This window comes from Zootoca vivipara, chromosome 5 (assembly GCF_965207765.1).
Source record: "Zootoca vivipara chromosome 5, rZooViv2.hap1.1, whole genome shotgun sequence".
Lineage (NCBI taxonomy): Eukaryota > Metazoa > Chordata > Lepidosauria > Squamata > Lacertidae > Zootoca > Zootoca vivipara.
Genome location: NC_142588.1, coordinates 55,830,024 through 55,849,874, shown reverse-complemented (window position 1 = coordinate 55,849,874; position 19,851 = coordinate 55,830,024). Strand labels below are relative to the sequence as shown.

At 49.6% G+C, this 19,851-nt stretch overlaps 1 protein-coding gene across 3 annotated transcripts in view; it reads right to left on the bottom strand.

Annotated features, from left to right (window-relative positions):
* Nucleotides 1–236: 236 nt before the first annotated feature.
* The window catches only part of R3HCC1L (R3H domain and coiled-coil containing 1 like), a 34,901-nt gene continuing 15,286 nt past the window's right edge, over nucleotides 237–19,851 (bottom strand). For all 3 annotated transcript variants that reach the window (XM_088670660.1, XM_035133045.3, XM_088670659.1), the window contains exons 2-7: nucleotides 15,277–17,042; nucleotides 6,470–6,645; nucleotides 5,976–6,046; nucleotides 5,742–5,837; nucleotides 4,493–4,633; nucleotides 237–815 (exon numbers count right to left, since the gene is read on the bottom strand). In XM_088670660.1, coding sequence (XP_088526786.1) covers nucleotides 760–815; nucleotides 4,493–4,633; nucleotides 5,742–5,837; nucleotides 5,976–6,046; nucleotides 6,470–6,645; nucleotides 15,277–17,028 — 2,292 coding nt within the window. In that variant the 5' untranslated portion in view covers nucleotides 17,029–17,042 and the 3' untranslated portion in view covers nucleotides 237–759. The remainder of the gene's footprint in view (nucleotides 816–4,492; nucleotides 4,634–5,741; nucleotides 5,838–5,975; nucleotides 6,047–6,469; nucleotides 6,646–15,276; nucleotides 17,043–19,851) is intronic.

Sequence of the window (19,851 nt, the reverse complement as noted above, 5' to 3'; positions counted from 1 at the left end):
GCTCTTTACTGGAACTTAGCTCTATCAGGATTCTGCTAACGTACAACGGTTGCTGTTTTCTGTGCATCTGATGCTGATTTCCGGTCAGCAATTGGACATCCTGAGGAGGCCTGGAGGAAGTCTGGTCCAGCCGTTGGCGACTCATTGGCTGCCACCACTGGCTGTTGCTGAATCCACAAGGTTGCATAGGTTGATCCAAGAGCCACTTGGAAGTAGCACACTGCACCATGTGAATATTTTTTTAAAATAAAAAAGCCTTTAATAAGAAACTCAGTGGCGGGCACTTGATCATCCTAGAGGGCCCATTGTAAAAGCTGCCACAGCTCAGTCCAGTCCCACAGAACCCAAGGGGGGCACCACACGGCTCAGTGGTCTGCCTGCTGCCCACAGTGGAGGAAGGCACCACTTCCAAGCCAACATCATCTGGATATTGAGGATTATGTTTCTAGGCACAACAAGTGGAACAGTGCCCAGTCTTTGGGCCGGATGCCCAGTGGCAGCTGTTGCAGAGGCGCTGCCAACTCCAGCTCCACTGTTTCAGGGTCTCAGGTGTATCCCAGGGCAAGGCTTGCTGCGGCTCATTTGAGCACGTTTCTGCCGCTCAGGAGGGCCCATGTTCTTGGTGCTCAGCCCAAAGGGAGCGGCAGAACTTCCCCCAGCGCTGCCGAGCACAACCTGCCCGCCTGCGTCCAAGCCCCGGTCCTGCTCAGGTGAGGTCTCAAAGGCATCTCTCCCCTTTCTCCTTGAGATGGTGTGGCCTCACTCCCGTCCTTCCCAGGCATCTTCTCGTTGTTTCATCTCCAAGCGCTTCCGCTCTGCGAGGAGAAAAGGGGCAGGTGAAGCCATGGGGGATGCACTCTGCCAGCGTAGGAAAGTGCCACACTTGGAAGGCGCAGCCTTGGCACTTCCTCTCCCTCCTTCCTCCATCACCTCCCGCCCTTCCCAGCGCACAAGGCTCTGCTCCCGTGACACAGCCCAACCACTTTCCTCAGCAAACTGTGGCTGCCTACCCTGCTGGCACTCAGAAAGGGTGTGCCCTGTGCTGACCTTGCTTCACGTTGCCGTGTCCTTTCTCCCAGCTCAGCCGCACTGTGCCTGCCCCTTGACCAGCCTCTACAGGCAGCAGTGCCGTGCTATGTTCCAATGGGCTGTGTCTCACCTGCGCTAGGATCAGAAAGCCTGCCTGGCGACCCGAGGGAAAGGCTAGCGAGCGGAGAAGAGCAGGGAGACTGCGGAGTTGGCAGCTTCAATTAAAATAAATCACCTATTCCTATGCATGACTTACACTGCCTCCTGCAGCTGGCACTGGCTCCCAGTTCCGCATCCTGGAGCAGTAATCAGGATTGGAGCACCACCTAGTGCCCAAACCTGAGGATCACAGACCTGATGCCCCCTCATTTTACCATATAGCATTTTCGGAGAGCAACGGGGCCAAGTATATGGGAGCGCCACTGCTGGTGCCTCCTGTCTCATAAGCATCTGGCCGAAGCTGTAAGCTAATCTTCCAGCTTTTGTCCCTCGCAGCGCCATGGCAGAAAAATGGGCCAAAAAGAAAAAGAACCACTCCTCTAATGTGGCCACAAAGAGGACATCTGCAAGGACGACAGAAGCCTAAAGTACAGTAGAAATATGAGAGCAGGGGGAGGCCTGGGCTGAACGAGGCTACAGTAACCTGGACATCAGATGCATACAATGAGAAATCTGTTGCAGGAATTAGTCCAAAATGCTGTGTTCACAGGGCACCTGCCATTATTGGCAGGGGTAATAGCGCTGGAAACGCTGCAGTGATTATTGGATTCAGATCCTATTCAAAATGCTAAAGTGAAAGCTATGGAGAAAAACAATTTTTAACAGCTTCTGATTATGCTGGGAATGTCAGAGAGACCCAGAGTAATCCATGCTCATACTCCAGTTTCAAAAAGAATGACAGAAGGTAATAGAGTCATTGTATGAGAGAAGCTTCCTCAGAAAACTCCATAGGAAGGGGCCAGGCTGTGCGGTGCGTGTGTGTGTGGAGTGGGGGCTGGAGAGGAGCAGGTGTAGGGGGGAAAGAGGCTATATTGGAAACAGGAAAATCACGGGGAAATTTATCACCTGAACAACTATCAACACTTTTTTAAAAAAAAATGTGTAAAAAGCTTGTTGTTAAAGACATCTACTTACAGTGACTAAAATATTTGCATTGTTAATTACCTGCACCCTCTTCTCCTGATTTTCACTGCTGCCTGAAGGGTCTTTGCAAGCTTAAAATACTGCACCTTGTTTCAAAAAGAGCAGCAGGATTTTTTATTTTAAGGCAAAACCTAACTTGACCTCTCTAGGATGTACGGTGTGCTTCTTTGAGATCAGAGGCTATTCAGCTTCCCTCTTCAACCTCTTCAAGCCCAATCTTTGACTGTCTCTAGGGGTCATGATCCATCAGCTCTGCCCCCATCCTCCACCTGCTTCAATGAGAGGCCCTGTCTCATCCCAATTCCCTGGAATCTCTTATTCCTTCCACATTTTAGGGCAGGGGTGAGTAGCCTGCAGCCCAGGCAATGCATGTGTCTGAAGCAGATGGCAAGGTGGGGGGGGGGGGAGACCAGGGGGAAAGAAAGTGGCAGAAAGAGAAAAGTGTGAGAGAATGAAAGAGAAAGTGTGTGTGTGTGTGTGTGTGTGTGTGAGAGAGAGAGAGAGAGAGAGAGAGAGAGAGAGAGAGAGAGAGAGAGAGAGAAGTGGTGCTCTCCACTTTTAGGTCAGGCTGCCTCCACTGCTGGCACATGGTCCCCAGCAGATCATCCCCAAGAGAATGTGGCTCTCAAAAGAAATAAAAGGTCCTTGTCTCCCTACAGCATATATTCCTGTAACAAAATTAGAGGCTCTGGATGAACTGAAAACGAACATGAGAACCAAAGAGCTGCCAGCTCCTTTGCCCAACCTGCCCTGGAGTACAAGACAGATCTGAGCATCTTCTAGACCAGTGTTTCTCAACCAGTGTGCCTCCAGATGTTTTGGGACTGCAACTCCCATCATTCCTGACCACTGGTCTTGCTAGCTAGGGATGATGGGAGTTGTAGTCCCAAAACATCTGGAGGCACACTGGTTGAGAAACGCTGTTCTAGACTACCTGCCCTGCAAGGCCCATAGGCCTACTGTCAGGTTCCACTATATACAAAAGACTTTATTGATGTAATAGAATCAACTCAGCCCAGAGGGAGCCCTTGCCTGTGACTTTCAGTACCAACTAACCCTTTCACACACACACACACACACACACACACACACACACACACACACACAATCCAGTTGCATCTTCCATAAAACTCCTCCACTTCTGAGCCAAGTCTGTGATCCTTGGTTCCACCTACTGCTACCCCAGTGCAAATACTCGGCCGAATCAAAAGTCACATATCCATCAGGGTTATGGACCATACACCATGGGTACAGTACAACATGTGTGTGAATTTTAGTCTGGGCAACCACTGGGGAGAGTGGGAGCTTTGTGGGTTCCCATGAAGACTGGAGATGTCAAAATATCCCAGCCCAGAGGACTAGGAGGTTGGGAGCTGGTACCTGGAGAGACAAGGTACTCCCTAACTACTCCTATCTTAACAAAGGATGCTGAAGATGCAATTGACAGCTGTAGGACAGGAGCGTAGCACCCTCAGGCTCCTACAAGCTGCTCTGCAGTGGGCAGCTCCTGCTACCCAATAGAGCCCTCCCAGTCCTAACAGGAAATAACAGACACGTGGGGAATCTGAAAGGACCTCACTGATCTCATTACGGTTTCCAGGCAAGTATGGCAAAGCTGCGCACTCCCCAGCCAGGTGGGCATGCTCCACCACCGTTATCTAGCTGGTGCAGCTGAAGGGCAGTCGGAGAACCAGCTGCCATTGCACTGGGAAGGGACAGGGCCCTGAATGGATACAATAAGCCCAGGAAAGTTGGTAGTGGTGGGGAAAGGAGGAAACAACCCCTTTCCCCAGCCAGGCCACCTGGTTCCCCTTTGTTGTGCACTAGCAGAGGATGCTTCCCTTAACGCCGTTCTGCCTTAGCAGCAGAAAGTAGGAGAGGGGAGGGTTGAGTGCAAAGAGGGAACCCTTTTCCAGAATGCAACCTGACACCAAGGGTGATCCCCTCTCCTGTATCCCTGCATGTTTCCGCTGTGCACTCTCAGTGCCTTCCGTGACCTAGACGTTGGCTGCCTGACAGACTCCCTCGGGTCCTCAGCCAGGCAGAGCTGTCTGTGTGACAGCAAGGAGAGCGAGTGGCTGGTGTAGCTTACTTGTCACCCCTCCTGGAAGCAGAGAGCCAGACCATGCAGACTCCCCAGAGACTCCTGGGACGTGGGTAGTGAGTGAGAGCAGGGAGGCCTGAGGCGGAGACATCGAGAAATCCCCCAGCATCCCTCGCCTGCACTCCGCAGCCTGGGCCACCTCCGTCTCCAACACACGTCCTGCCTCTACAACACAACGACATCAGCTCACGTCTTTCCCCGCATCCTTGGGCTTACCTCGGGCTGCTTGTAGCTGCCTGCGTTCAGCTTCCCGTTCGGCCTTGCTTTGGTTGCTCCGCACGCCCAGGGCGCCTGTCACCAGTCTCCTGGCCAGAGCAGCTGAGGTCTCGGGGCGCTCTTTGGCTGGCTGCAGGAATTCTAAAGGAATTGGCAGAGGGAGGACAACAGTCTCAGTGCTCAGAGTCAGTACTCCCATTGCTGGAAGACGAGAGTATTTAGGCACTACCTCAGCAGGTGAGTTCTTTTCCAGAAGCACATATTAAAGGAAAACAGATAAGGCAGGGAAGAGCATCACCCACAGCCCGGATGCTGCCCTCTATCACATGCAAAGGACGATAGCAGAGGAGGCTGAGAGCTCCTCTAATGGTCAGGAAAACAGGAGTGGAAGCAGCTGTCAAAGGGATCTGCCATGGGCAAGAGACACACGGGAGCAATGGGGCGACAGTGTGTGTGTGGGAAACACTGGCTGGGTGGGGTATGCAGGGCTGCACTGTTGCCTGCCTGACTCTTCTCTCCTGTGTGTCACACACCCACAAAGCTAAATTGCAAACAGGCCATGTGACACTGGCAACATTTCAAATTGTTTGAAATATCTGCTTCTAATGTTTGTTTAATTTTATGTATTTTTTTGTAAACTCTGTGTAGCAGATTCTACTTGCAATATAAATCTTGTTACTTATTTTTTTTAATGCACCTTTCAATTCCCTGGGTGTTGCCTGGCATTGCCCTAGGAAGCCAACCAGACTTCCTGTTCTTCTCAGCCTCGATGGGGTGCTCAGTACTAGCGCAGCTGGCAGGAACCCAAAGGGGGGCAACCCATTCTTACTGATTCCACTGTTACAGTTAATAAGCCCTGTTTGGTGCTAGCAGGAGAACTTCCACTGGTTTAAACTGCAGCTGCTTCCCTGGAAAGGCGGCTTTAGGATTTGGGAAGCTCTGTGTGTGTGTGTGTGTGTGTGTGTGTGTGTGTGAGAGAGAGAGAGAGAGAGAGAGAGAGAGAGAGAGAGGGAGAGAGGGAGACTTCCAGTAGACCAGGTTTCATAAGCAGTTGTGCTGAAGAACCAGTGCTCATCAGCACCTTAGAGGGTCCAGGTGGGTGGGTGGGGCTGTTGAAGCCCTACAACTATGGCTACCTACAATGATCCAGGATAATCTCTGCAAGGTATGAATACATAGTACAGCTATGAGCTACAGGCTGGAAGATGCTCAGCACCCCAGGCATTTAGTCTCTCTCTTCTGGACTCACCAGAAAAGGCTCGGGCCTTGGTCTTTGCAGCTCGCGTGGCCTGGGACAGCGGACGGGTTTTCACCATCAGGTGCTTGGTGGTGAGAGCATCTCGGGCTGCGAGAAGAGAAGCAGGTATTATATGGGGAAGTAGACTCCCTTCCCAGTGAATGCATTCAACAGGCCGTCCCCACCAGGTACCAAGACAGCCGCTTCCTGTTGCCCAGTCAAGCCCTGCTCAAAAGCAAGCCTCACCTGTGATGGGGCTGGAAAAGATCCCCAGGGCGTGTGTGTCATCCACCCATTTAATGTCAAAGCCTTTCTTCCTGGAGAGCAGAAAAGAGAAATATGGGGACATCAGGGTTCTTGTGGGGAGGGGGAGGTGCAGAGGAAGAAAAAAGCAATTGTGTGCAGTCCTGGGGGGAGCTCAAGAGGGGGTGCAGGGCTAGGGAGGGCTGGAAGGATGCCTGGTGGGTAGTGATGCCAGAGCATGCCTGGGCATCTTTGGAACAAGACTGGCCTTTGCATCTCTGAGCCAGAGAGCACATCTGGATCCAGGTCTAAGGACTCATAGAAGTCAGGAGGCCATGGAAGGGAAAGCACCAGGTGAAGAGAGCCATCACACCCAGCCCTGCCTGCTGGGGGTGATCCACCCCCAAGGAGAAGGTATGACATGGGACGTAAAATCGTAAAGTTGGAAGGAGCTACAAGGGTCCTCTAGTCCAACACAACGGGGACAAATGGCTCACTGGTAGCTGCAGAAGACGCGCAGCAGGTCCTCAGTGCGAAACTCCGCTGGGAAGTCGTAGATCTCAATGACGTGCGGCAGCTCAGAGTCGCTCAAGTCCAAGTCAGCCGGGGCGTAGTTGTAGTAGTCAAAGTGTGGTTCCTGCAGCCCCGCAGGGTGTGGTCTGTGGGGAGAAAGCTGGAAGGAGGAGAGAGGAAAGCAATGAGGGTTGGCGAGCTGCAGCAGCAGTACAAGGCCCTCGGCCTCTTGCCCCTTTCCCCCAAAGCAGCCCAGGTCACTGGCGGACCACCACCCCAATGCCATTTCAGGGAGCTCATCCTGATTCCCCCACCACCACCTTTGAAATGACAGCCAGGTGTTGCCTTTAACTGCTGAGCGCCGTGGTGCATCTCAGCCCCTGAGCCCTCCTGGCAGCCCTGGAGCGGCTGCGCTGGCTGATTGATGAAGCCGTGGGCTCGTGTTGCGGAGAAGGATTGATGGCCCACGGGAGATTGGGAGTTATTGATCAGGTGCCTCCTGCTGCTTGCATACTTTCCCCATTAACCATTTCGCCAGGCTCCCTCGTTCTTTTCAGGGGAGGAAGCTTGAGTGGGTGCCCAGCTCCCAACCAGCAGCAGCCTTCCTGCCTGCTCCGCCCTCCGCGGAAGGGCGTTGTTGGCACCCAAACCAAGGAAGCTGTAAAACCCAGCTTACAGAGCAGGCGTGGCAGCCCCCACTCCCCATGGCTAAGCAGGTGAAGCTAGAAGAGGCGTGGGGCAGAAATGAAAGGGGTGATTGGGTTCAGACACAGGTGGGAGAAGACCTGGACCCCTGTTTTACTTGCGGTAGCTATTGCCCCAGTAAACTCTGGGCCAGAAAAATATATGAACTGCGGAACAGTTGAGAATAATGATAGACAGCAGCCAGAGATTTTTTTATTCTGTTTAAGACAGGCTCAAGGAGGAGACAGGTGTGCTGGGTGGGACCCGACTCCCGGGATGCTGTGCACACCTGCACCCCAAAATCAAGGAAGAGAGTGAGAGCACGAAGCAGCCTGATCTCACAGACTGCTCCTAAGGGAAACAAATTACGCTGTGATTACTAACACACTCTAGATGTGAGGTTGCCCTTGAAAACTTTTCAGAAGCCACAGCTGGTGCAAACTGCTGAAGCCAGAATAATGTCTGGTGTCTGCTTTTCTGGCCATATTACACTGGCCTTGTTTAAATTGCACCGGCTTTCAATTCATTTTCAGACCCAATTCAAGGAGCTGGTTATTATCAATAAAGTCCTAAATGGCTTTGGGCCAGGATATATGAAGGCCTGCCTCCTCTCGCATGAACTTGCCCATCAGTTGTAGTCATCTTCCGAGGCCCTGTTCTATATTCCACTGACAACATACGTGCATTTATTTATTTAGAGCTTTTATTTTTATCCCATTCTTTGGCTATAAAAAGCTCCCAGAACAGCTTATAAGTCACTAAACAAAGATTTCTCTGCACTCAAGACACATCACAAAAGGGAAATGGATTGGGAGGGATGAGAAAAAAAGCAAACTCAGGGTCAACTTCTTTGTTTACAAGCAGTTCCAATGGTGGTGGACATTTCTTTTAGATGGGCAGTTAAGAAGGTTTTATTTCATCTGGATTTTAGTGTATATCCTATTCTGGATGTTTTATTCTGGCTTTTTAAATGCTTACTAGCTTTAACTGCAGCGAGATTTTAACAGCTGTAAACCACCTTGGAGGACTTTGCAAGAACCAAAAGCCAAAATGCAAACACGGCTCTTTCCCCTGCAAAAGTGGGGAGGGAAGAGACTCAGGCCTCTGGGAACACCGCAAAATACTGGCAGATCTCATGTCTCCAGGTCTGCAACATCATGACCTAACGAACAACGACCCTTCACTGAATTGCTTAGCCTGACCACTCAGCTCCCCTCCATACGTGTGCCTTGGCAAACCTTTACCCCCAAAGTCAACCATCATAGCTGCTGGGAGACTGACAGCTGGATGCAGAGCTCAGCTGCTGGTGATTTCATAGGGAAACACACTTGTGCTAGGTCCCTAAGCGGCACAGCTCTGCACACATCCTGTTGGCAAGGGAGTCTATAATTCAGCCAGACTCTGTCTGCTTCCCCAAGTACCTGTACCAACAGAAGCCACGGCTGTACAGGGAAAGTCTATAAATTCCAGCTACTTCGGTCAATAAAAGACAGCAATTCAGATAATTTCTTCGGGAAAGTGGATTTGTGGGTGGGTGGAGCATGGAAGAACAAGCCGGCGAATCAGGGAGGAAGAGGTGGATCTGCAGCAAGAGGGAAAGGATGTAGTGTGTGCCTCGGTGGATTTAACAGGATCCAAGCTATTAACTTGATCATTAAGGGACCTAAGTGAACTACACCTGATCGCAGTGGGAGCTGGCCAAGCAATGCTTGAAGAAGCAGCCTCTCCTAACATTAAGTGGCATGGCAGATCTTCAGAGATGATGGAGAGCACACTGCATGAGCACCCCTGACCTTCACAAACCACTGGCTGTAGCAGAAAGCACACTGAGGGTCAGGAGCTGCCTGCCTCGCAAGGATGGTGAGAATCCATGCACAGTAGCTCACAACATGCACAAATCTGCCCGCATAGCCTGCTTGTCAACACAACTTCAGGCACAACTTCAGGCTTCAGACTGATGTGAGCCTGCCCTGCAGCGACAAAGCACACACATGTTTTGAGGCAGTGAAGCGGGGAACACGGCACAGCATTCTTACAAATATGCCTGCAATGGTTCGTGCACGGAAAACGTGAGCCCATTAATGCCAGAGCTTCCTGTCTTAGGTAGCTTTACAGGAACCGTGTGCCCCCGTGCCGCATTAACACCGTCCCAGCCTCCTGCTCGCAGTCTCCTTCCCAGAGATCGCTAATGTTCAGATGTTGTCCTGTGCTGGGAAAGCTTCTGCCGGCGGATGCACAGGCAGCAAGGAGCAAGAGGACACAGGAAATGAAGACTGTCTGCCACGGCTCAACGCTCTCCAAAGATTTATCCACGCTGCTACGCTGACGCCCGCTCGCTCGCTCAGCTTTTGAGATGGAGAAGACAGTCAACATACAGCGGGGGGAGAGTGAAGCACAGTGGCAGAGGCCGGAGGAGCCTCATAGAGATAAAAGCGTGTAAGGCAAGAGGCAGAAATGTCTACCTGTGACAGCCTGCTCTAGCACACTCCTCCCTTTTGCAGACAGGGCTGGCTAGTTACAATCTCTCCAACAGAATTGGCCAGTTTAGCCAAAAGTAATCCTCCACAGAAACACTGTATAACCAGCTATTGCATATTTTCCATGGATGACTGGAAAAAACGCATCACACGGCACACACATTGGCCTCTCTGGTGCGCAGCCTGCAAGGACAGCTGGGTTGCTGGTCAGTGCTGGGCACCCAAACTAGACAGAATAAATTATTTTCACATTTTCCATTGCATGTTAAAGTTTTTGTTTGGGAAGGATCATATTTTCTTCTTCTTTTGAGTGAAGGGAGACAGGTTGAACTGGGCTAAAAGAAACAGGAGGAATGGATCGAATAGCCTTTTGGTGGTCCCTTCCAACTTTGTGAAATGAAAACAAAAGAATCCACTCTAGACTTCAGGGCCATGAGGATCGAGGGCCCGGCCCCAGAGCAAGGACCTCCCCTCCTCTTGGTCACTGAAAACAGGGTGTTCCAGAAAGGCTTCACATTCACAGATCCCCAAACAGGAACCAGTAGCAGTGGTTTTTAGGTAGTGAGGAAATGCCCAAGGCCTGTGCCAGAAGAAGGCAACTCTCAAACATCTGCACAGGGCCTGAACATAAGCCCTTACCCTGCTCCCCAGGCAAGCCTGCACAGAAGTATTTACTCCCAACTCCACTCTTACACACAGAGAATTAAGGAAACACATCTCTCTTGCAAACACACCTGCAGCTCAGCACTGACACACAAGCCATAACATCAACTTATGCAAAGCACCTTCTTTTGTGTATGCCAAGATCGGAATGCTCTCATCCTAAATCCCACTTCCACACACCCGAATCTCAGCGCAACACTCCTCCTATGCAACGAAATGAGTTACACTGACCTTGGTACGAGAAACTAGAGTAAGTTTTTCACCAGAGAAAGCAATAGCAGAGGAACAGCTTTATTTAGTCACAAGCTGTTTTCTCAGAGCTACTGTTCCCCCCTCCTTCCATTTTTATCTCACCATATTCTTCTTTTCTTAAAACACAAGCAGGAGGATATAGATATGTGCATATCTGCATCAGCACAGTCACTAGGCTAGAGCTTCAGAAAGGAAGCCAGACTCTGAGCTTTGCAGGAATCTTGCCTGTGAATTTTCACTGCCACATTTCTCCAGCGCCCAGAGATCTTCTGATACCCGGACTCTGGGGATATTCATAGTTTAAAGGAGCAGCATTTTCACCAAGGACGGGATCTTCCTGCAGTATTTTAAAACCACTCCAGGGAACAATTTACTGCAGGACAGATGCAAGTTAACCCAAAGCAGGGGCCTGTTCCAAAGTAAATATTGTTAAATGCTCAGGAGAAATTGCTAATGTGGATGGACCCTCCATTAGAGATATTGGCCGGCATCGCCTGCAAATTCTGCTGCCGATATTCGCACGAGGAGGAGCACAGCTCACACCACATCCCAGAATCTGTCACTGTAGGCAACCCAAGTCCTGTCTTATCCACACAAAATCTTGTACCTCATTAAAGCGATACAAGCTTTTGTGTAATTGGTCTCGACAAAAGTCTCGTGCTGTCCCTTGTCCCAGCCATCGTCCCGCCTTCTCTCTTTCATTATCGGAACTCTTTTCTTCCTCAAGGTGAATTTCCGGCACTGTGCCCATTTGCCAGGGCATTCTCCAACTATATCAGCTCATTTTTCTTAGCAGACAGTAAATCTCACGTCGGTACTATGTGATTCTAGAGAGTCCAGCCATTTCACAAGGTTCTCAGCTTTTTAGGGCCGGGAGGAATCAAAGCTGATAAATGGATTGGGTGAAAAATATATGTGGGTATATTTGTGCCATCACACATAGTTCGGTGCTCATTAAGATAAATATGACAAGCCCAGTTGTTCATTAAGATAAATATGAAAAGCCCAAACTACAATTCTAGGAGGGAAATGAATACACTTGAGAACATAAAAGAGCCTGCTGGATCAGGCCAATGGCCCATCTAGTCCAGCATCCTGCTCTCTCAGTGGCCAACCAGATGGCCACGGAAAACCTGTAAGCAGGACCCGAGCACAAGAGCCCTCTCCCCTCCTGCAGTTTATTCTGAAGCATTATTGCCTCTGACTGTGGAGGCAGAGCAAATCCATTGTGGGTAGTAGCCCAGCTCTCAGTGAGCACACACATATATTTATATATTTTATTTAACAAAATGCACAGTCTCGCTTGGACTACTGCAATGTGCTCTATGTGGGGCTACCTTTGAGGGTGACCCGGAAACTGCAATTAATCCAGAATGCTTCAGCTAGACTGGTGACTGGGAGCGGCCGCCGAGACCACAACACACCGGTCTTGAAAGACCTATATTGGCTCCCAGTACGTTTCTGAGCACAATTCAAAGTGTTGGTCCTGACCTTTAAAGCCCTAAATGGCCTTGGTCCAGTATACCTGAAGGAGCATCTCCACCTCCATCGTTCTGCCTGGACACTGAGGTCCAGTGCTGAGGGCCTTCTGGTGGTTCCCTCGCTGCGAGAAGCCAAGTTACAGAGAACTAGGCAGAGGGCCTTCTCGGTAGTGGCACCTGCCCTGTGGAACGCCCTCCCACCAGATGTCAAAGAGAAAAACAACTACCAGACTTTTAGAGGACATCTGAAGGCAGCCCTGTTTAGGGAAGCTTTTAATGTTTAATAAATTATTGTATTTTAATATTTCGGTTGGATGCCGCCCAGAGTGGCTGGGGAAACCCAGCCAGATGGGCAGGGTATAAATAATAAATTATTATCATCATCATCATCATATATTGCTTCATTATAAGAAGACCCTCGAAGCGGTTTACAAAGGGGGGGGGGAAGAGTCAAAGGTTTGTTCTGGTACAGTGAAAAGAGAATGGTGAAACGAACTGCAGTATGGACACGGCCTGGTGCTCCACAAAGGTTTTGAACTACAGCTTCCACCAGCCAGTAGGCTTGCGCTGGCTGAGGCTTATAGGAGTTGTAGTTCTAAGCATCTGAAGGACATCAGGTTGGGGAAATCAATGCCTCCATAATGCCTTTATTACACGATATTCTGCATCACCACACCATCTACATTTTTTTCCTGCCTGTAAGTACAAAACAAAATTTTGTCTCCATTTAAAAAAAAAATGGCTAAAAGCCAATTGCTCAAGTTCATTCCTCACTGTGGCAAATGGAATTTCTGGGGTTCTCCGAGCGTGGCACTGTTACAAAAGATGCAGCTGCAATTGCATTTAAGAAATACGTAAACCACATTAAGACCCCTCACCCCACCCTCAAGAGCCTAAGTCATCCCCTTAGACTTCCCTAATGCAACACTGAGCCTTTCCCCAGAGTATCGACTCCCGAGACCTCACCTTCATTCTCTCAACTCTGCAGTCTACACCTTCCTCCAAGTGGTTACTTGTGAGATAATTGAAAGGAAATTATCCCTGACTTTTCTAAAATTAGTGCATTCTAATGCAGGCAGTTTACTGGTATCAGCTCTCTAATGAAAGCAGGCGCAGAGTTTGTTTAAACAAAGCAAAGCGATTTCATAATGCAGAATTCACAATGCTACAAATAGGTCATGCCCACAGCTAGGCACGCATCCATGCGGTCAGGCCTTTGGGATCGGAGGCGAGAGCATGGAGAAGCTCTCTGGCCACAGGAACCATCCCCTGGTTGCCCCTCCACTTCTGTCCAGCCATGCTGTTGTCCGACTGCTCTCCCTCTGGTGACACCAATGCACCAGATCCAGCCTTACGGAAGAAGGGAAGCAGACCTAAAGTAGATCACCTAGATTCCTTTCTCACCACACCCGCTTTCCTTGTGTCTTTCAGGATACAAACATTTCCACCCAGCAGTATCCCGAGCATCGTAGCTGCAGAAACATGTGAACATCCAGTAAAACTCTGCAAATTTTCCTTTGCAGTGGGATTCGTTTATATGAGCCTGGGAGTCGGTGGAGGTTGTCTATGCGCCTTGATATGCAAGACCAGCACCATACAGAGACTGAGCCACACATGTGCAGCAAAATCAATTTGGAGGCAGTTCTGTTACCCCTCCGACACCTATGAAGACAAGTTCTGCTTGGTGTGCTGGCACTTCTGCACAGAGGTGCAATGGGTGGCCTGTGCACGATCCGGCCTCACTTTCAACTGGCCGGTCACCTGTCAGAAAGGGAGATTTAATTTCCTTGCCGTTAACTGACTGGAATAAGCAGCAGTGAACCCAAAGCTACTTCCTGTAAAAGCTGCCCCCATGGAGTTTTAACAGCTTCCATTACCAGGAGTTTAGGATGGTTTATGAGCTAACCCTTGGTAATGAGCCTGCTTAGTTAATTTCAATGGTTCGCCAGAGCTATTAGCAAGCCGAATCCATTCAGATCAACCCCCCGACTCCTAAGCAGGCCTGAATGCACATCACAGCAATATTAGGACACTTTGTTACTTTAGGTACCATTGTGTCACTCCAAAAGTACAGGGTTTATGGTATTGATTTAAGCTTTAATAAGGGGCTCTCAGCCATCCAGCCGACACAGTGCTTTCCTCATAAACGGAAGGCAAGGCTGCACGCTCCCCGTGCTGAGCTGCTCATTGCAACACATTTCGCGCTATTCTTGCAGAGCGATATGCTAACAAGCCAGAGCCAATTAAAAACCTGCCGTTTCCATGAAACTTCACGGTACGTCTCTGCACGGCTCGTGGTCATCGTGAAGGCTCTGCTCAACAGCAACGCAGCCGCCGTGCAGAGGAACTTCCGCCTGCCTTATTTTATGTATATTATTTTATCCAGTCAGCCAAACGAGTTTGGCAAGCATTGCAGAGTTCAAGGTGTTGGGGAGTTCCCAAGCCAATCGTTGTGCTCCTCTTGTTTAATGATTTCTCAAGCACCACTTCTGTTGGAGACTTCCACGGACTACTAGGCCATTTGTTGTGTTTCTTTTGAGTCCTCCTCTGGCCTCATGACACAATACATGCGACCATCTCCCCACAATTATCGAAGGGGACAGAAATCGGCTCAACCCAGAAAGTGTCGTCATCATGCGTAACTTTGCAAAAGCTTTCCCCAAACCCTCTAACTCTCACCATGACTTCATAAAGAAGCAACTTAGTAGCTCCCATGCCTCTGGTGGAAAGCTTCAAAGTGTGCAGGCAATATGTACCAAATGCTCACAAAACAGAGTAGAACTTGGGCTCTCTGTACCTGCTGATCTCCAGTTTCCCATTCCTGTACATACAGAGACCCAATGTGACCTCTCCCTCCAAAAGAATGGAAATGTTGCAATAAATCAGGACAACCAACTGGTGTGTGTGTGTGTGTGTGTGTGTAAAATCAGTTTACTCCAAGAATAGAGGTTTGGATTTTCCAACAGAAAATTTTAAATCTCTTGCTTATGGTATGATCTTCCGGGAACGGGCATTGGATAAATATTGAGATTGAAAGAGAAGGCGAGAAGTAAAGCGCACCTACAGAATAAAGGCATTGCAGACACACCAGCTCAGCCAGCCATGCAGGACCTCAAAACTAAAAATGCATTCTCCGTAAACCGGCTGTGTCACGTGCTCCCCAACATGCAAATATCTCCCGCCACCATGTCTCATGACACCCAGCTCTGGGGAAAGTCCACAGAGAGTACTCACCCCCGCCAGTAAATGCGGATCCAGGCAGTCACCATCGTCATTAAACAGAGCATCCCAGCTCTCATCTGCCACGCCGTCATCCTCATTGCCGGTTGTCGGATCAATGCTGGTTCCAGCAGGCTCCTCGCTCCATCCAGCTTCTTCGCCTGCCTTGGCTTCAGACGGATGCCAGCACCTCATGCCCACAGCCCCATGGCTTGGCTTTTGCACTGAGGCGTCCCCTGAGCTCTCTGAGCCGCACGCCACCTTCTTTGAGGCACATCCCAGTAACTGGCCAGCAGCCTCCCTTCCTTCAGCACTTGGCTCTCCCATGCCCAACGTGGCTTCTCCTGTTGCCAGTGCAACCTCAGCCCCAGAGACATTGCCTTTGCACCGACAGGCGTGATGGGAAATGCTGCCTCCCTCCTCGTGTTCCCTGCCACCCCCTTGCCCCACTTCATCCTCCAAGACACAATTGGGGTGACAATCCCATGTCCCATAGTCACTATCTGAACAGTTACAGCCTGCAGCCACCCCTGAACCACCTGCCTCAATTGAAGGGCTCTCATCCCTGTTTCCAGACACGTTATCAAAGCTCACTCCAATCTGATCAGACATGTGTTCAACTGCATGACTGGACATGCTACTCTCATTCTCCTCCTCGCCATGCTCTAGTGTGCTCTGCATGTTGGCTTCTGCCTGAGCAGCGACGCTCCCATTTGCCTCTTTGATGCCACTGCCTTCCTTTGGTTCTGTCTGGTCTGCAACTTTATTGGCCGTATAGTCCAACATGCTACTGTCACTCATCTCTGTCTGATTGGAGTTGCTCATATCACTGCCTTCACGTCTACCAGGCTCAACTGTCTCAGGGCAAACCAACCCGTTTCCCTTGCCTGCATCTGTTGGATCAGACACTCCCTCGCCTGCACATGCCGAGAGGCAATCCTCCTGTGCCCCTGGGCCACCTGGAATCCCCTCAGCTGAACTTTCAGACACATTGCCCTCATTTACTCCAGCTGGTTCTGAGTAACCTTGGCTCGCAGGTGCCATTGTGCTTTCCCTGCTGGCCAGCAGGCCACCGTCACCCACCTCTCCCTCATCTGAGAGCCTCTCGCTGCTGGATGTCTGCACTCTCCCTTCACTCAGCCCTACCTGATCTTTGAGGGGTGTTCCTGCCGGCTTGCTCACGCCAGTGCGGGGAGTCCTTTGAAAAGAGAAAGCGTCCTGCTCTGCTGACGGACACATGTGCTGCTGCTCCCAAGAGCAGTCTCCCTCGCTATGCCTTGGCTGAAGCTGGAGCTCGGCCATCCTCCACAATAGATTAGTGTGAGAGAGGGCAGTGCAGGACTCCGGAGGCGCCCCTGCGTGACGGTTGGGCAGTGCAGAGGGAGTGGTAGCTAGGAAGCTGGAGGAAGCGGGCAGTCTGTGTGACTCAGCCTTCTGCTGGGACTCTTTCTGAGCCTTTGGCCTCGTGCAGAAGGCATTGCTATAGCTCCCGCCTTGAGGTGAGGTTCCTCTTGGTTCTCTGGGCGCAACCACTCCATCCCGGTCATCGTGAAACAGGCCTCTCCCAGCTCTGGGACTCGGCCTTCCCTCACATCCTTTGGTGATCTCCTTCCCAGAGGAGCAGGAGGGGCTCCCCTCCCTCCCGTGTCTGGTGGCCAATGAGGTGCTAGTTTTTGAGCTGGCTGTCTGGCGTAGAGCTCTGGGGACGTACAGGGCCTTGTCTGGCTTCTTGGGCCGTATCCGAGTCCTCTCCGTATCTGGCTGCATGGTGCTGCCAAGACCTGCAAGAGAGGAAAGCAATCAGTCGAGTGAACAGCAGAGCAATGTAGCCCCACACCTATGTTTGGGGAAGCAGGGAGGGGAGGATAACCTGGAAACAGCAGCACAATCTGTGTCCCACCTCCTGCCTTTTACAGAGCAGAAATAGTCTACAGCCAGGGGAAGGCAGAGGTGGAACGGGATCAGTAACTCATTTCTCTGGCCAAAGGACGGGTGGATTTGCGCAAGCCGTTATACAGAGTTACAATAGCCTCATAACCATGGCTGCATTCTAAGCACAAGGTACAGCAGTTTTGTCTTACTTTATTTTGCTTTCATGATTCAAATTTTCAGTGATTGTACCAGATCTCTTTCAACTTAAAAGAAAAATGGTATAGGAGTTGGCTAGGGTAGAGGCATGTGAGGCAGAAAGGCACAAAGACAGAAGTTGGGAATTGGGATGCAGCCCAGAGGGTCTCAAAGTTTTTTCTCTGGGCGACACTTTAAGAACAAAAATTTGCTTGCGCCATGCCAAATTTTTGAAAATAAGAAATACACTGTAATACACAACTAGGAATGTCATTAGTATCACTTGAGACTCCTGCTCTCATTTGGAAAAGATATCTATCTATATTCTTCAAATAAAAAATATTATTTCGATATTATACTTTACTTTACTGTACTATACTATACAGCATTGAAATGTTTAAATGTTTCTTTGATTGTCCTAGGCTAGGGTTTCCCCACGACACTTGCCATCCTCTCCTGCCACACTCTTTGAGAACCACTGATGTAGCTAGTTATAGAGCAGGAAGGGGGAGCTGAAATACTATCCACTGACTTTTGATAACCTTGTGGAGCCTCTCCCCTCTACAGTCTTTTGCCAACATGTTTCCAAACTTCTCTTTGCAACCATGAGGACTAAAACATGCTCCAAGCACCAGTAATTTCATAACAGTGTGGAACTTCTAAAACCGAGGCGGCTCTATCAATTTGTTATTTCTTTAAACAGAGCTACACCTGGAATCAAACACTCTTCCGAAAAAGCTCTATATACCCACTATTACCCACTATTACAGGGACCCAGGTGGCACTGTGGTTAAACCACTGAGCCTAGGGCTTGCTGATCAGAAGGTTGGCGGTTCGAATCCCTGTGACGGGGTGAGCTCCCGTTGCTTGGTCCCAGCTCCTGCCAACCTAGCAGTTCGAAAGCACGTCAAAATGCAAGTACATAAATAGGAACCGCTACAGCGGGAAGGTAAACGGCGTTTTCATGTGCTGCTCTGGTTTGCCAGAAGCGGCTTTGTCATGCTGGCCACATGACCTGGAAGCTATACGCCGGCTCCCTCGGCCAATAATGCGAGATGAGCGTGCAACCCCAGAGTCGGTCACGACTGGACCTAATGGTCAGGGGTCCCTTTACCTTTTTTACCCACTATTACTCTGTATTTTGATTATTCTTTTGGATTGAGGAACTACCCATGCATCTCTTATGTGCCTTGCACTATAATTTAATGTTACCCAGCCCTCTTTGTGGCTTCCACTCTCCCCCTAAACACTTTCAGAAACAGCTCTCTAGAAAGCAGGGCAACCGTGTCCAAGGAAGTCACAGTGACTTTGCACTGGAGAGAGCTAGTGCTACATGGCCTTTTCATATGCTGGACCTACGGCTACCTTGCTATTTCCAAGAAACTGGTACAAGCGAGCTCCCACCTGCACATCAGCATCCTGACCCCAAATGCTTCAAGCCCTAATCAAGCTGCTCTAAGGCTTTTATCGGCTTTGCCTCAATCCGGCACAGAGAACCACAGCAGTGCTTGTTGTAGACTCAGAGCACTTCAAAGTGCATGAAAGTTAGAAAATAGATTGCTGCCTCTAAAATGCCAGAGCCCAGAATTTGACTGTTTCCATGTCCAACCTGATCCATGTCTACTGGACAGTGTTAAGTACAGGACTGAACAAGCAAAACAAGTCAAAATAAGAATAATAATGTAGTTACCTTCCAATGTCTCAGCTGGGGACAGTAGGGATGGGGGTCGGATGGACCAATGATTCCCAAACTATCCCCCCCCCCATGGACCACTTGAAAAACTGCTGAGGGTCTTGCAGAGACACCTAGTGGGTTTTTTCCCCCTCGCCTGTCATAGCAGTTGATGTGCTAGTTGCCGTCTGCTTTTTAAGTACGCTCTTAATTGCTTCTTTTATTTCTTCGGCATTGTATTTTATGGTATTACAATTTTAATTCCACAGAATTAAAACTGCACTATAATAAAATACAATATAAGAAATAAAAGATAATTAAAATACACTTAAAATCAACATATTTAATTTGAGGATGTGCCATTTCCTGTATTCAATCCAAAAGCTGCAGACACACCATGGTCCACCTGAATGGAGTTCATAGACCACGGATGCTCTATGGAACTCCTGCTCCAGGCCTTTATTTTATACTGTACTCAGACTTCCTAATCCATGCCCCACAGAATCCATGCCCCTCTATCTTTTGGGTGGGAGTGGAGATCCACTATCAAGATCAGTCGAGCCAAGCCATCTCTTCCATACGCCTCCGCTCAAATTAACAAATCCACAGCTAGGTCCCCTAATAAGGTGAAGTCCAGATACTAACTTCATCTCACTTTTAATAAACTGGGCAATAGCTGGCAAGACAGATTAACACACAGAGGGAAAAGCTGTTCTTATCTAATTAGTAAAATAGGACGCATTTCTCAGCAATTAACGTTCGGAAGCAAGGTTAGCCCCAGAGGGTGACAAGGTAAGATTTTTGCTGCGATCCCAAGAAATGCAAAGTGCCCATTGCCTAAGAACGTGACG